Genomic DNA, 17,793 nt, shown 5'->3' with positions numbered 1-17,793 from the left:
CACCTTGCAGTATAACACTATACTTTATAATATCGTTTACTGTTTAACATATCACAGTGCGACACGACCGTATAACATTCTGCAATATAACAACTTATTGTATAACATCGTACAGTCTAACATTGCATTCATAATACGAGTACTTTAATTCCCAACATCTCACAGTATAACACTTTACTGCAGTAGAAATGTACACTGTATAACATCTCGAAGTGAAACGCTTTGTAGTAAAACAGTATTAACTAAAACAAATTACAGTACAACACATTACATTAAATGACATTCAAGCATTCCCTTTGCAGTATAACGCTTTACTACATTATTAATTGGAAGCCTAACACTCAGCACTCCTCTTCGCTCTACTTCGCGATTATAACACTTTTGTTTATAATTTTGTGCAGTATAACACTACATAATACTACATTTTATATAATATTCCATATGTATGTTATGTACATAAATTAACCCCTTAACCCCTCATTTTGAAAACCAACAAACTATAGTAGAAAGTATTAATCGATCGTTGATTGCACAATCCATTAACCATAAACGAACTGGCAAATCCTGTTGCCAGTAAATTGAGCAACCCAACAACTATCCAACTGTCAGTTCCAACTTGACCAGCTGGCTTCTCCCTCTCTCTTTATCTCTATCTCTATCTCTCTCTATCCATGTCTCCTTAAAACTGTCGCATCATGCGAGTTACTACATCAGAAATTTTCAATGTTTTTTTAACTAACGACATTTTTGCAATCGCAATTTCAAGTAAAACTCATTTTCTGCCGCTTGTCGCATAATTGTGATTACATGAGTTAACAAATTGAAGATCTCTTAGTTTTTAAATTGTATTTAAATGATTTTCCTTATCCAATTTTAGTTAGCCACTTGAATGTAACATATTTTAAAATAATTTCGAAAACGAAAATTATGAAATTTTATTAGAATTCATTAGAATTAAAAGTTTTATTATACTTAAAAAAAAGGTTAGAAATAATTTTTATTTATATGACAAACAATGCGTTAAACATCTAATATTTATATTGACTGCCTTAACTAGATTATTAATGAGTAGAACTTAAGGTACGTTAAGTATACGCACAGTATGTGAACAATTTCAAAGCAGTCGCAAAGAAAAATGCATGCATTAATGATTACGACGCAGTTCTTAGTTCACATCATTATTATTATTATTATTTTGTTTTTTTTTATAAAACTAAACAGTTTTTATTATTTTAGAGTATTACCAACATTATTCTGACACTATTTTTTACTTCAAAAAAAACGCAGAACGTTAATAATATAATAAATACATTTTCTTAATTAGTTTATTAAAAGTTGCTTTAAAAGTGTACAAAAAATGTTTAAAATTGTAGAGTATTTTCAACTTTATTCTTACTCTTTTTATTACACGTTTTTGTTGTTCACAATTGTTAGTGAATTAAAAGCTGTTTAATTTCTTAAGAGTTTCTTTATGAATAATCTATTTAGAGTCAACTTTAATCTTAATCTTTTTATTACACGTTCATTTTTTTACATTGATGATTAAACAATAAATTAAATTGATTATTTTCTTTATCCATAATGTATTTAAACAAAGAACAAGTCGATCCAAAATGTTTTATCAATTCTTTATTAAATTCGCACTTGATTGTTAAATCATTTTTGAAAATGAATTAGCCAAGAAAATGATTGCATAAGCATTGAATTAAAAGATGTAAGCTTTGTGGGATTTACTTATTTTTTTGTTTTTAGCGTTTCCGACTTGAATTATTATTATTGACCTTTCTCTGTGTTTGCTTTGCAGTTGCGAGCGAGCACTGAGCGTTAAGTTGGTGAGCGTTGTTGAGTTGTGATTATTATTGCCTCACCATTTAGACCAAAAGTAGTTGATGCAGCGCATCGAGTAGTCAGCAAGTGCCACTCGCCACAAGTTAATAGTGTGTGAGAGAGCGAGAGAGAGAGAAAGAGAGCCAATGGCCACGCACACAGGTTAAGGCAATAAAAAAAATGAAGAAAAAAAAAAGACTCAAATGGTTGCGCAGACGCAGACGCAAAAGACTCAGTTGATACTTGGACCTGGTCGATCGCAGTCGCAATCTCGGTGAAACTCGGCGAGTTCGTTTAGTTTAGTTTAGTTTTGTTTTCGTTGCTTTGTATTTTGCTTTCATAACGAACGAATTTCGCAATCAACGCAACCAAAAGTAAACACAGAGACAGACTTACATTTACCATCATGCTGCTGCTGATGAAGTTGCTGTTGCTATTGTTGTGGTCATCATTGACGGCGACGACGACGGCGCTTCCCATTGCGCCCACCACATTAGACGGTGCCACGCCCATCGATGCCCAAGTCTCAGCTGCTGATTTTGGCGCCTTGGACGCCTTTGCCGAAGATGCCGCCGAAACATCGGAAACAGCAGCCAGCGAATCGGCGGGTTTCAAGGTAACTTTCAAGACAATTCCAGATGGACATCTTGAGGCAATGTTATTTCTTGTTTTTTTCTTTTTATACCCGTTACCCATAGGGTAGAAGGGTATTATTACTTTGTGCCGGCAGGAAATGTATGTAACAGGTAGAAGGAGGCATCTCCGACCCTATAAAGTATATATATTCTTGATCAGCGTCAACAGTCGAGACGATATAGCCATGTCCGTCTGTCCGTCTGTCCGTCTGTCTGTCTGTCTGTCTGTCCGTCTGTCCGTATCTCAGAGACTATAAGATATAGAGCTATAATTTTTTTTCGACAGCATTTGTTATGTTTGCACGCAGATCAAGTTTGTTTCAAATTTTTGCCACGCCCACTTCCGCCCCCGCAAATCAAAAAAATCGAATAACAAGCGTAATTTTAAAGCTAGAGTTGCGAATTGATATATACAATAATAACTATAGTAGTTATGATTCCTGAGAATTTGGTTGCGATCAGATAAAAATTGTCGAAGTTATTAAAGAAATACTTTTGTATGGGCAAAAACGCCTACTTACTAGGTGGCTGAGTTGCTTTGGCTGACAATCTGGTATATTGAGCTGTCCATGGTATATTTTGAATGCGGTACTATATCGATATACCACATATACCATTTGGTATATTTTTTAGTATTTCTGTAGTATATTTGGTATATTTCAAGAATAATTCCGCAAAATATATTGCTTTTAATCAAATTGGGTAGCGGGTATCTCACAGTTGAGTACACACGACTGTAGCTTTTTTACTTGTTTGTTTTTTTTTCGTAGATTTCGCTGCTGCCAACGCCAGCGAAGACGGCCGAGTCGGTGAATCTGGAGCAAGAGGCGATACCATCGAAGGTGCTCAGTGTCTATGACAATTCGCAGAAGAAGATTTCGGATATTTCACATGTGAATATCAAACTCTACAAATTTGTGAATGATTGCGATTATATTCATGTTTTTTTTTGTTTGTTTTTTTTTCTTGTCTTTTGCTGTGCTGCAGCCCGTTCCCATTTTGGACAGCATCAGCGAGCATGAGAAGTATGGCAACAATGGCGACAAGTTCGACGGCATCTCGCGTTCGCTTGTTAACGGTTACGAGGCATTTTCCAATCTCCTCAACACCTTCATACAGGTAACGAAACTTGTCAGATTTGTTAATAGTTTTTTTTTCGTTTTTTTCGGTTTTTTATTGTTTGGTTGCGCTGTTAGTTTGCACGTCGCATTGCACAAGCCCTCTTGATATGTTTTATCGTCATCAGTCGCCATAAAGGTGACAATTAACCACGTAGTCCATTGGCCTCAAGGTCAAACCCTAACAAAAAAAAAAAAAACGTTTCTTGCAATTTGCAATTTTCAAATTATTGACAGACGAAACTCGTTAAAGTCGATGCTGTTTGAAGTATTTTGGATTATAGAAACTTTTCTACAATGTTTCAACTATATAACGTATATCATTCGATTTATTCAAACATAACTAAATAATTTTAAGTGCTTCTCTATAATATAATTTTAATTAGTTTGCTATTGGAAACTGGCTTACAAAGTTTCATCTCTATAGCACCAGCTCAAGCTGAGTTCCTTGAGGTAATTTTACTATACACACTTTTCTAATAAAGTGATTTAACAGATTCATTGCCGAAATCCGTTAAAAATCGATGCTATTTGCTTAATTTTGACAATTTATCAGTTTGAAGTATTTTGGATTTTAGAAACACTTTTTATCAGCCTTAACTCTATAACGCATATCATTCGATTTACTCTATAGTACAAATTTAGACCATTTTAGCTGCGTTTAACATAAACAATGTTCATTTTATGCTATTGGAAACATGTCTACAAAGTTTCATCTCTATAACACTAGCACAAGCTGAGTTCCTTGAGGTTATTTTGCTATACACACTTTTAAGGTAAAGTGATTTGACTGATTCAATGAAATGCTTACTTTGCACGTACAACAAGTAGCTTAACAAAGTTTCAACACAATAGCAGCAGTAATTTCTGAGTTCCTTGAGGTTACAATACAATACTAACTTAATAAATAGTTGATTCCAATATATATGCCCAATTTCATCATAATATCTTCATTCTTATTTATATTCCTGCAAAAGAGTAACAAATATTTGAATTCACAAAATATTTCTTTTTTATTTACTTTTCAGAAACCTAAAGAAATAGCGCGCAGCTTTTCGAAGGGAATCACAGCACAGCTGGACATCATAGGAGGCAAGCTCGTGGGTCTCTAGACTACGAAGTTGGAATTAAGAAACGCATCCATTAACAACTATAAACTTTGTTGTTGTTGTTTTTTTTTTTTTTTTGTTTATTGTAATATTTTGTATAATTTGTATTATTTAAATAAATAGTTTAATTTATTTTGTAACTTACACGCAATTGTTGTAATTGTTATTGTGTGTTTAGGAATGTGCTTGGTATATATAAATATATGTATATTTAGATATATGTACGTATAAATTATAGTATGTAACCTTTTCTTGTAACTCTTTTTCTAGGCAGTTGTTTTTGTCAATTTCTAAATTTCAATATTTCAAAATTTCGGATTAGGTTTTTCTAGGTCTATATTTGTTTTCGGTTTTCGGCGTTTGTCGCTGAGCCTAAGAGAAGCACATCACAATATGGATATGCCACTAATTAACCCACAAAGCTGATTTCACAACAACAACGACAACAACAACAATACTGAAGAAACAAACAACGAAAGACACAATTTGTGATGTGATGAGTGTTGTGTGATGTGAACTCAGCTTTTGTGGGATATTTCATTCTTGACAACAACTCACGATATGTTACGAGTATTATACTTGACTAAACCAAAGCAAAAAAAAAAAAAATACAATAAAATAAACATACTGAAACTAGCATTTAAATTAATTTTTGGCACATTTCGTAGCAGAAAAAAAAAGGGAAAATCAAAATGAAAAGACATTTTGCAAACGTTGGAAAAGTTTGCTTTAGAAAAGTTTTTATATCGGGGGTTGTCTCTCTGTCTCTCTGTCTCTCTCTTTCCCTAGAGTCGCGTTCAATCCTCCCAGCTGCTGGTGCGTGTCTGCGGATCAATCGACGGCGAATACGATTTGTATGTGTCGGAGGCACGCTTATGCTTCACCGTGCAGAACAACAGCATCGATGTGATCAGGCCAAAGAGCTGCACAAACGCAATCCCCAAGCCAATTGCTCCCACCACATTCAGCTGGCCGTTGAACCAACTTTGCAACGAATGAGCACAGCCCTTGTCCCACCACAGCGATGGATTCTCCGATCTGCCGCAATCCACGCGCAGAACTCCATCACCCGAGCCCTCGGTGAGCAGCTGGCGTTGATCGTAGAGCTGGCGGCAACAGGAGTCGGGCACCCAACGTTTGCCACTCCACGATTGAATGTCGTACCAATCCTCATACGAAGAGACGCCGCAGCATTCAAACTACATAAAGGAGAGAACTCTGATCAGCTAATCTCTTACTCTCTTTGAATGACACAGCGCCATCTATGAGTGCAACTTACCGACTGCTGCACGCTGTCCCAAATGGCGGCAACAGAGGGCGCCACCAGCGAGCCACGATCGCTGGCATTATAATGACGCTCAATGCCAAAGCGCAGTTCGTTGGCCAACGTTCGGCCCAGACCACCGCGAAAGAGGAAGGCTATTGAACCCACAAGGAACTCGCTCATGAACAGCATCACAATCAGCATAAAGTACTGAAAAAGTGGGAAGAAAAAAAGTATTATAAATAAACCTTGGAGTACAGATCAAATTTATATTACATCATGTATTTATTTTGAATTTAAAAAATATATGAAACATAATATATTCAAATTAAGTATTATTAAATTTTATCTTTCAATTAAACTTTTACGAAAAATTCGGTTACACTAACTAAATTGATATTTTCAAATTAAGTTTCGGCAATATCAATTTGAATGTAATCTGGTGTTTATACGATAATTATTACTTAAAAGTTGTATGAACTGCAATTTTTGTATATAAATTGGAATCTCTTAAATTTCTATTAGAATTTTCAATTATATTTAAAGAAAAAAAAGTCATATATGTACATACATATGTATATAATATATTACTTTGCAAATTATGTTTCAATTTTCATTTAAAACTCAAACAATGACTTTAACCTAAATTTTCAATTAAGTCTTTCAAACAAATTCGATAATAGACTAATAATAATTTTCATTGCAATTTCAATGTAATGTGCTTTTTATACGTTGAATTCCAATTATTACTAAAAATTTGATGAAACCTTAAAATGCATAATGCTGCAATTTTTATATACAAAAAAGAACTTCTTTAACTTCAATTAGAATTTGAAATTATATAATATTTAATGAAAATGTAGGAAACAAAATCAATTCATATCGAATTTTTATTTTATTTAAATTGAATGCAAGAGTTGTAATTTATTTTATATGGCAACACAATTTAAATTTGAATTTATTTTATTGTATATTATTACTTAAAAATTGTATGAACTCTTTAAATGCATTATGCTGTTGTTGCTATTTTTATATGAAATAAAACTTTTTTAACTCCAAATAAAATTTTAAATTGTATATAAAGTAAACATGAGAAACAAAATAAATTCATATCGAAATTTGTATCTTATAAAATTCTGTATTAAATTGAATTTATATTTAAACAAGTAAGAAAGTTACAGTCAAGTGTGCTCGACTGTGAGATACCCGCTACCCATTTTGAATGAAAGCAAAATATTGCGGTATTATTTTCAAAATATACCAAAATACTACAAATTACTAAAAATATACTAAGTGGTATATTTGCTATATCGATATAGTACCGCATTCAAAATTTATCGTAGACGGAACAAAATACCAGATTGTCGGCCAAAGCAACTCAGACCCCTAGTAAGTAGGCGTTTTTGCCCATACAAAAGTATTTCTTTAATAACTTCCACAATTTTTATCTGATCGCAACCAAATTCTCAGAAATCATAACCACTATAGTTATTATTGTGTATACCAAAATTCACAACTCTAGCTTTAAAATTACGCTTGTTATTCGATTTTTTTTATTTGCGGGGGCGGAAGTGGGCGTGGCAAAAATTTGAAACAATCTTGATCTGAGTGCAAACATAACAAATGCTGTCGAAAAAAAATTATAGTTCTATCTCTTATAGTCTCTGAGATCCAGTGTTTCACACGGACAGACGGACAGACAGACAGACGGACAGACGGACATGGCTATATCGTCTCGGTTGTTGACGCTGATCAAGAATATATATACTTTATAGGGTCGGAGATGCCTCCTTCTACCTGTTACATACATTTCCTGCCGGCACAAAGTTATAATACCCTTCTACCCTATGGGTAACGGGTATAAAAAGAACTTCTTTAACTTCAATTAGAATTTGAAATTATATAATATTTAATGAAAATGTAGGAAACAAAATAAGTTCATATAGATTTTTTTTTATTTAAATTGAATGTAAGAGTTGTAATTTACTTTATATGGCAACACAATGTAAATTTGAATTTATTTTATTGTATATTATTACTTCAAAATTGTATGAACTCTTTAAATGCATAATGTTGCAATTTGTATATGAAATAAAACTTTTTAACTCGAATTAAAATTTTAAATTGTATATAAAGTAAATATGAGAAACAAAATAAATTCATATCGAAATGTGTATCTTATAAAATTCTGTATTAAATTGAATTTATATTTAAATTAATTTTGTTACTCGTATATGTTTTCCTCCGTGCACTTACCAGTACTAAGAGACAACGCGATTGAACCCAGGCACCGCAGCAGCCAAAGAAGCTGACCACAAATCCAATGCCGCCGATGCACATGAAGATGGTGTCCGCACTGAGGCCCGCATGTTGTGGCAGCAACGTTGCGTAGCCCTCGTAGCTGAGACGCAGCCAGAGACCGGCGCCCAGAAAAGCGCAACTGCAAAGCTGCAATCGGAGAGCACAAAAAATAAATGAGAACAGCAATCGTAAGCTGACTGCTACACACAACACACACTGATCGATGCTGCAATAGACGGACAAAAGCTGACAGCTGCAAGACAAACGGAAGTGCTTAACTGAAAGCGTCAATGCATCGATTTGATACCCTGTAATCTTGACTGCAATTAAGTAATTATTTTGATGGAGAAGCATGTTATGCAACACAGCAGCAAACAGCAGCAACACGATTATCACCAGCCATAACTATTGCAATAAAGCTTAGAAGTGCCAGACGTAATGATCGATAGTTTGTTGTTTTCGGTGCAATTTTTCGGAAAAGTTGATCTATACCCTGAATTTTCAAGTCATTTGGAATAAAAATGTTTCATTAATCGTAAATCGGTTTTACGTTTTACGTAGATAATCATTATTTAAGTCTTGCACTGCATTTTTTGCAATTGCAATTGGAAAGTGTGCAAAGCGACGTCTATATTAAATATAATGGCTTTCATTGAGCGAGAAGGTAATAAATTTTCATAGTGCTATGCTGTCATGCAATACAATCTAGTTAAAAATGGACATAACATGGGATAGCATGGAATGCATTCTATCTATTCTACTGAGAGCGACTTAATTCTGACACAATTTCGAGGGGAACTATGACAATTTTTTGTAATGATTGCCAAACTAACATACATAACATATGTTGCATATTTAAACTTAATCTTGATATAGTGAATATATGAATTGTAATGTTTTTGAAGAGTCAGTGATGACAGTTTAACTAGATTAGTTTGTATATGGTAAGTATACTGAATACATTTATGAAGTATAACTAGACTTGGTTATGACCAACTATGTATTAGTATATAGTGTATACGGCATTAGTGTAAAGTATACAAATATACTGTAAAAATTTCTGTAGTATATCTAGAGTTGTTCATATATATACTGTATCAGTATACAGTATATAAATATAATGTATAAAATTCCTCGCATACTGTATTAGTTTATATGTAGTATAGAAATATACTGAATAAATATACGTAATACAACTAGAGTTGTTCATATACTGAATTAGTATGTAAAAATACTAAATGAACTAGAATTGCTCGGATACTGTATTAGTATTAGTGTATAGTATATTAATATACTGTATTAGTGTGTAGTCCATAAATATACTGAGTAAATTTACATAGTATGACTAGACTTCTTCATATTCTTTATTAGTATACAGTATATAAATATACTGAATGAACTGGAATTGCCAGCATAGTATATAAATATACTTCATTTAGTATATAGTATATCAATATACTATAAACATTTATAAAGTGTATAAATTTAGTTATGTGGTTTTGCTTTAGTTGGTATCAATTTGCGATATTATTCCAGAAAAAATGCCTTAAAACGATTTTAATAAAAACTAGACAAATTCATATTGAATAGTTTATTCAGTAAACTCAACGATAATCACAGCGAGAGACTTAACTAGCGGTTAGCTAAGCAGCTTAAAGTCTGTAAATCTTGGCAAATTGAGCAGCGATTAACCGATAACCGATAACCGATTAACGATGATTGTTGCATGAAAGCATCAGCTCGAGACTTGTGGAAGCTGTCATGGGAAACTGAAGTGGCTTGGCTGCTGATGAAGTCTGCAACGTTTTGTGGCACACAACAAAAGATGCTTGACAAGGGGCAGATAAAGAGGAGGAGTGCGGAGAGGGAAGCGGAGAGGCGAGAGGCGAGAGGAAGACGGACACGTAAAGAGAGACAATGAGGCAACTTCGACATTTCCGTTGCAGACGAAGGCTGAGAACTTTTTGCCGGCGTCGCATCGATTTGCTATTGTTGTGATTATGTGTGTGTGTGTGTGTGTGTGTGTGTGTGTGTGTTGTTGCAGCATATCCGCCCATGCGGGGCATGCAACAGCTGTGTGCGGCGTGGCATCTCCGTATCTGTAGCTGTAGCTGTAACTGAAACTGTATCTGTATCTGTAACTCACCCAAAGTATGATATTGAGCCAGCAAAAGGTGCGGCGGATGCATGTGTAGCCGGCGTTGCCCATCTGCAAATAGAAGGAGAAAGAGAGAGAGAGAGAGATAGTGTTTAAAAAAGAGAGAGAGAGGGAAGGGGAGAAATGTTGAGCAAAGAGACGACGATAAATCATGAGAGCAACAGGCGACTGGCGACGCGACGTTGCGCTGCATTCATTAGATACATTTGTATCTATTAAATGCGCGCATTTTCGGAAATCACACACACACACACACACACACTTACATACATTCATAAAAAACACACACTCACACAGTCGTCGAAATAAATTCAAATTCATAAATTTCAACAAATTAGTTTCATCTCTTTTTTTATTTTTCGTTTGTGTTTTTTTGTTTTATTTTTCCAAAGCATTTCCTTTGCTCGATGTAACTGGATAACTATGCTAGCCAGCGGGGAGTATAAATATATATATACTACTACTATATAGTATATATAGATGTATATACATATATGTGTGTATCTGTATCTGTATCTGTACAGTTGGGCAATTGGCTAGCCGCAGAAATTGCAGCTGCTGCATATTTTCTGTATAGTTTAATAAATTTACGACTCGCCAAAAGCGACAACGCAACTGCGATTATTATTATTATGAAATTCTCGAGCGACTCAAATTACGCCAACGAATGGAAGTGCGAGCGAGAGAGAGAGAGAAGAAGCGTCTATCTATGTAACTATCAAGACATTTGACTTGACTTGTTCTAGCTTTGCCTCGCTTTACCCTTAAAAGTGCCGTAGGTCAGTCAAAACACAACACAACAGTTGACCCCAAATACAATTGACTCGCTTGCTTGGCTTTCATTAGATTTGCTCTACAGCTAACCCAAATATGTGACACGATCTGTCAGCGTGATACCCTGTAAATTGAACTCAAGGTATACTAGACTACGAAGCTTTGACTTTCCACTAATCTTCTCTAAAATGAATATTTAAATGGTAAACCAAACATTTCAATATTAAGTTCAGCATTCAAAATGATTCAAAATGTTTTTTTTTATTTTAATATATATAATTTAAAAAATATGATATTTCCATTTATGTAAGATTTCAAATTTATTCCTATTTCTTCTTCATGTCATTATTAAATATTTCAAAACTAAAGTTTTAGCCATGTTTCGTATTTTCAAAATAAAGTTTTAAGTTTAAACTAAACAAAGTAGTTTCGTATTTTCAAAATTTTTAGCAATTTTTAGCTCTTTAAAATGATTATTTAGAATACTTCAGATTTATTTAAGTCATTATTATAATATTTTTTAATCTCTTCCTGTATTTAAAATTTATTCCTATTGATTCTTCTTTTCACTATTCAATATTTAGAAACTAAAGTTTTAGCCATGTTTCGTACTTTCCAACTGAAGTTTTAAGTTTTGTAAGTTAAGTTTTTTCGTATTTTCGAAATGTTACGAACTTCATTCTGATAAAGAGGAACTATGACAATTTCTTATAATGATTGGCAAACTATGTCGTATACTTAATTTAATTTAGCCAAGTATTTTCGTATTTTCAAAATTGATTTAATGTCTTAATTTAGCTATTTCGAAAAGTTTCAGATTTACTTTAAGTTATCAATTATTTTCTTTAAATATATATTTTTTCTATAAATTTGAAATTTGTTCGTAGCCTGGCATCCCTTACTTTCAACTGGCTTAAGTAAATCACAGGGTATGTCAATTTTGAGACGCTGTCCAAATTGACATGAGACTTTTCATGGCTTTTGTGCCATGTGAAAGAAAAGTTGCAAAAATGTATGTAAATTATGAATATGTCGTGAACACACGCTATGTGACAGTCAACAGGTTGTCTCTCGTTTTTTTTTTTGTTATTTTCTGCAAATTTATGCACCTCTGTATACCTTGTAGTAAACATGAAAATCTATTGTTTGTTATGAGAACAGCGAATCAAAGTTGCAGAAAAAAGGTAATTAATAAAAATAAACTAAATTTGAATAAAATCTATAAAACTGTTTACAACTTTATGTACTTTAAAGGTATCTAAGGAAAGTAATTGAATGCTTGTTGGCTGATCAAATTTCACTCTGCTATCAAATTCATTTGCAGCTGTGCAACAAAAAAAAAAAAAAAAAACATTTGCCAATAAATCAACAGTTTATAGCATATTTGGTTATTTACTTTTATTGATTTTTTGTGAAGTGAAAGTTATCAGAAAGAAAAACACATGTAATTTATGTTGAGGATACGCGCATGTAAATAATGCACAGCTGGCAGCTTGTGTCAGTCATGCAGCTCACACACATATAGGCAGACAAAAGCTCAGCTGCATGACACAACTTCAAAGAGCAAGAGAGAGAAGGAGAGAGAGCAAGAAGTTGTTGGAGTTTAATAGAGAGCACGCGCCAAAAGCTTCAGCGAAACGATCCTCGTGATAAGTTTAACCCTGATGTTGATCATCATCGTAATGATAATGATGATGGAGATGATGAAGCGCTGCTAAAATAATAATGAAATAGTTGCAAAATAACTGCGCTCAACCCTGGGGGCTGTGCTCGAGGCTCGCCAAGTGCGAACAATTGCCCAGCAACGGCAACGGCAACAACTAAAACAGCAGCAACAACAACGAGAGCAACAACAACAACAACAGCAACAACTACAACTATAACAACAACTGTCGCTCGCTTATTTTCCAATTTAACTCAATAACGCGACGAACTTAATGCCATTTGGCGCTGGAAATTTGCGATTTACTTACGGGCCACGCCCACACACCCGCCTACCGAAACTACTATGTGTGTGAGTGTGTGTGTGTAAGCTGCGTGTGCATGTATGTGTGTGTGCGGATGTGCGAGAGTGATTTATGTATGTGCGCAGGGAAATTGCCCATTTGCCCAAATGCCCAGCACATTGTAGGGTTAAGCATAAAATAAAACTGTTTGTTGTGGCGAGGGGAGCGAAGGGGTGGAAAGGGAAACGAAGATCAGCGAGAGAAGCGAAGCTCAAGCTGAGGAAGTGCTGATCTTCGTTGTTGTTGCTGTTGTTGTACTTGTTGCTAGTTGTTATTTCTTCTACTTGTTGCTGCTGCTGCTGCTGTTCATCTGCCCCGTTTTATTTTTTTATTTTTTCTTTTTCATTGCCAACAGTTGTCGGTTGTTGGCCAAAAGACAACATTTGCCGCTTTTCACTGACGCTTGACCAAACGCCAAATGCTGACGTTATACCCGTCAGCCTAATATTGCACATTGGATATGCTGACTTTATGGCAAAAGTCGCAATCACTTTATGTTAAATTGCCATCAGTCTGTCTGTCTGTCTGTCCGTCCGCTGGCTTAAACAGTTCTAACTTGGCAATTTGAACAGCTATAGCTACTAAATTTACTGATAGTACTCTTCTAAGATAAAAAGATTATTAATCAGTACAATGATATATAGAATCGAATAGCTTTAAATTACCATCTGTCTGTCTGTCTGTCCGCTGGCTTGATCACTTATAACTCAACTATTTTAAGAGCGAGAGCTACCAAAATTTCTGATTGCACTCTTCTATGATAACAAGATTATTAAGTATGAAATACATAGAATTAGATCCCTTTAAAATGTCAGCCGTCTGTCTGTCTGTCCGCTGGCTTAAACACTTCTAACTCAGCTATTTTAAGAGCGAGAGCTACAAAGATTTTTGATTATACTCTTCTATGATAACAAGATTATTAAGTATTAGATCCCTTTGAATTGCCATCCGTCTATCTGTCTGTTCGCTGGCTTAAATGCTTCTAACTTGGCAATTTTAACGGCTATAGCTACTAAATTTACTGATAGTACTCTTCTAAGATAAAAAGATTATTAATCAGTACTATATAGAATCGAATAGCTTTAAATTACCATCTGTCTGTCTGTCTGTCCGCTGGCTTATTCACTTATAACTCAACTATTTTAAGAGCGAGAGCTACCAAATTTGCAGACTGTACTCTTTTATGATAATAAGATTATTCAATACTAAATATATATAGTATTCTCATCATTCAGTGCTATATAGAATCGAATCACTTACAATTGTCATCCGTCTGTCTGTCTGTCCACTGGCGTAAACCCTTCTAACTGAGCACTGACAACACCAAGAGCTACCAAATTTGATGATAATACTCTTTTATGATCTTTACATCTTACACGTACTTTAAAAGTATGCCACGCCCACCGTCACCGCCTTAAAAGGTAATTAAAAAGCTACAGCATTGGGTCAAGCATACTTGAGCATATTCAATGAAAATTCTTAGTCATTAAACAGCTAAAAGCTGCAAAATAGCGCTAATTTGTTGGCTTCATAAGAATATTACAAATTTGTATAATCTTCTTTTATTGATCATATAAGCAGTTGTTCTTGCAATAAACTGATTTTGACGATAATTTAGTCATTTCTTGTGACATTATCTTAGGAAAACTTCTTTTAAAAGTGTTGCTATTTTTAAGATAATGTATTATGATATGCTACACTATTGCTGTTACACTTTTCTTTCCCAGAACTAAACTAAATCCTTTGCTTGTCAAGTATGATCAGCTTTAAGCCTGTTGCTTTTGTTTCACTTCGTGTTGATCGTGTACTTTATTTTTAGCTTATCTATCCGGGTAGCTTAAAGTCAAGCACACTGGATGCACTGCTTTCTTTACTTGTTACTTGTTGCTTGTTGCTTACAAAGTGTCGCGTTTACGAAAAGTTTTCTCTTTTTTCGCTGTCTAGCCGAAGAGGAGAGTTGGGGTCGCCATCGCCATCGTCAGGCAGCCAATCTATGTCTCTTCGCTTCCCCTTACCTGCCTGCCTCCCTCTGTCAGCTTGCCAATAATCCCCATCTCCTCCTCTCTCTCTCTCTCTCTCTCTCTCTCTCACTCTCTGTGTTTTTCTTTCTCTATGTCTTGCTGTCCCTGTCAACCAACCTCCCCCTTTGGCAAGCTGTGTGCTGTCCATTGCGGCATTTCTTTTCAGTTGCAAATTACTTCAAGTTGTGATTGTTGTTGTTGTTGCTGTTGTTGCTTGGAATCTGGTTTTGTGCGCTTGTCTCTGTTGTTGTTGTTGCTGTTGCTTCTGTCAATAAACTGCAAAGCTGTTGTTTTGTTATTGTTGTACAATATATATACACAATATATCATCGTATACAATCTACTCTCGTATACTTATCCCTCTATAGGAACAAGCGTAGATCAAATAACAACAACAACAACTTCAGACTGTTCATAGTCTTTCAATATGTGTTATTAAAGCGCTAATTAAATTCGTGTAATCAAGTAAACAACAAAATAGCAGTTCAACAAACTAACTCAACTAATTTTTTTGCGTGTGTATTTAAAAGAAATTTAAAATTCATTTCAGCTTTATATAATTTTTGTATTATACCCGATCAAAATCAGGTTTGTGAATTATGATCTAAAACAAGCTTAAGATCAATGTTTATATAACTCTTATTCTCTTAGAATCGAGTATAGCTTCTGAATAACTGATCTTTTGACATTTCAAAATTAATTTCTGCTTTATAATTTATTATAATGATATGTATTTTAACATTTTGTTTCTCATTTTATAACCCATTTAAATTATATATATTTTTTCATATTGTTTCTATATCTCCTCACTTTGAAACCTATTTATATGATATTTAATTTATCACTTTGATTCTTTATCCTCATTTTATAACCTCTTTAAATTATATATATATTATTTATCATATTGTTTCTATATCCTTGATGTATATATTTGAAATTTTGTTATACATTTAATTTCTGATGGACTTTACCATGTTTTATTTGATTTTATTTTCTATACTTATATTATGCTTTTCTTGAATAAATGTACTTAATATTTATTCAATTGATGATCTTAATTTTCTTATTTATGCTCTATGCTCTTATCATGGTTTTTTAATTCAATAAATGTACTTATGATTGATTTCATTGATAATTTTCTTAGTTTTCTACTGATCATGCACATACATTGGCAATTTGCTCGAGCTCCTCTGGGGGCTGTAACACTAGGCGTATCCTTAATGTGTATTGCTCTTGTTTTTATATTGCTTCACACACTCTTTTGACTCTTTTGACTCTTTTGACGGCGACACATTCAAAAAACAAAAAAAGCACAAAAATTCGTATATTTTACAAGAATATTCGAATCGTATTTTATATTCAATTTATATTCAAAATTCGTTTGTTTTTCTATAATATTTTGTTTTGTTGTTTTCAAATTTGAATTTGAAATTGAATTAGATTTTTTCTGGGGCTCGTCGCGTGGTGTTTTTGTTCTATGCGTTCGCAGCGGCTGTTCAAAATAAACTGAAAACCAAAAACTGAAAATTCTCCGCAGTCGACGTTAAAAATAGTCAAGAAAACGGCGAATCGCGATTCGAGCCGAGCCGAGCCGAACACGAGAGGCAACAACGTTGTCGTTGTCGTTGTCGTTGCTGCTGTCGTTGTGATTGCTGTTGCTGCGGTTGCTGTTGTCATTGTTGTTGCTGTCGTCTGCATGCAGCTGCTGCCACAACATGTTGCGACTTGCAATCTCGTTCTCTCGCAGCCACGCTCTCGCTCTTTTCCTCTTCCTCTTGTTCACTCTCTTTCTCTCCTCCTCTCTCTCTCTCTCTCGTTGTTATTGTCGTCGCGGCCTGCATACTTTATGAATGAGATTTATGTTTAGATTTCAGTGTCACGTTTTGATCCACATTTTCAAATAAAACGTACAAAGCACCGAGAGAAAGAGAGAGAAAGAGAGAGAGAGAGAGCAATAAAAAAAGACACAAATACCAGAAGAAGAACTTGGCAACAACAAAAGAAGCAGAGGCCTGAATAATGAAACGATCTACAAAGCGATCAATTCTCCCCTCTTGCGCATACTTTATACGCAAATCGCTCATACGCCACGTGAAACACACGCATAAATTAGGTTCCAACAAAAAGAAATGAAGTGAGACAGACACACAGCAAAAGAGAGAGAGAGAGAGAGAGAGAGAAGGGAAACATTATGTTATGTGCTGCATGTTAACATTCGACAATGTTGCAATCGGAACGAAAAGCGATTCAATAAATTAATACATAACTTAAGCGCCCATTAAACTCGAACATAAATATTTAAATTAAATTATGATCAAAGTATACCTTGTAAATGATTCATATACATGACCAGCAGATACCCTATAAATATGTTTTCGAATTCCATTCTGCTTTCTTTTTATAAAGTTGCTGAAATGCTGAATGTTTGTAACTTGAAATTCATTTATGTTGGGTGATCAAAATATACCTCACACACATTTTAAATTATATATATACATAGCTTACACCATCAGCTGATACCCTATAAATATGTTTTCATATTTCATTCTTCTTTCGTTATGTTGGGTGATCACATACATG

At 34.2% G+C, this 17,793-nt stretch overlaps 2 protein-coding genes across 2 annotated transcripts; one reads left to right on the top strand and one right to left on the bottom strand.

Annotated features, from left to right (window-relative positions):
• The first annotated feature begins 2,066 nt into the window (after window positions 1-2,066).
• Window positions 2,067-4,742, top strand: LOC117569865 (uncharacterized). The gene is made up of 4 exons (XM_034251203.2): window positions 2,067-2,443; window positions 3,233-3,355; window positions 3,450-3,581; window positions 4,609-4,742. Exons 1-4 carry the CDS (start codon window positions 2,234-2,236, stop codon window positions 4,690-4,692), a joined length of 549 nt encoding a protein of 182 aa, XP_034107094.1. The 5' UTR covers window positions 2,067-2,233; the 3' UTR covers window positions 4,693-4,742.
• Window positions 4,743-4,766: 24 nt separating this feature from the next.
• On the bottom strand, window positions 4,767-16,758 carry LOC117569855 (tetraspanin-9). The gene is made up of 5 exons (XM_034251192.2): window positions 16,381-16,758; window positions 10,401-10,463; window positions 8,210-8,401; window positions 5,969-6,163; window positions 4,767-5,888 (listed from the first exon to the last, which is right to left on the bottom strand). The coding sequence occupies exons 2-5, from the start codon at window positions 10,461-10,463 to the stop codon at window positions 5,487-5,489; spliced, it is 852 nt and encodes a 283-aa protein (XP_034107083.1). The 5' UTR covers window positions 16,381-16,758; the 3' UTR covers window positions 4,767-5,486.
• Window positions 16,759-17,793: the final 1,035 nt, after the last annotated feature.

Source organism: Drosophila albomicans, chromosome X (assembly GCF_009650485.2).
Source record: "Drosophila albomicans strain 15112-1751.03 chromosome X, ASM965048v2, whole genome shotgun sequence".
Lineage (NCBI taxonomy): Eukaryota > Metazoa > Arthropoda > Insecta > Diptera > Drosophilidae > Drosophila > Drosophila albomicans.
This window is presented reverse-complemented; position numbering and strand designations above follow the sequence as displayed.

Coding starts and splice junctions, on each gene's coding strand:
- LOC117569865 (XM_034251203.2), top strand. CDS start 2,234: ATGCTGCTGCTGATGAAGTTGCTGTTGCTATTGTTGTGGTCATCATTG. Junction 2,444..3,232: donor GCGAATCGGCGGGTTTCAAG/GTAACTTTCAAG, acceptor TTTTTTTCGTAG/ATTTCGCTGCTGCCAACGCC. Junction 3,582..4,608: donor TCCTCAACACCTTCATACAG/GTAACGAAACTT, acceptor TTTACTTTTCAG/AAACCTAAAGAAATAGCGCG.
- LOC117569855 (XM_034251192.2), bottom strand. CDS start 10,463: ATGGGCAACGCCGGCTACACATGCATCCGCCGCACCTTTTGCTGGCTC. Junction 8,402..10,400: donor GGCTCAATATCATACTTTGG/GTGAGTTACAGA, acceptor CTCCGATTGCAG/CTTTGCAGTTGCGCTTTTCT. Junction 5,889..5,968: donor GGGACAGCGTGCAGCAGTCG/GTAAGTTGCACT, acceptor TCCTTTATGTAG/TTTGAATGCTGCGGCGTCTC.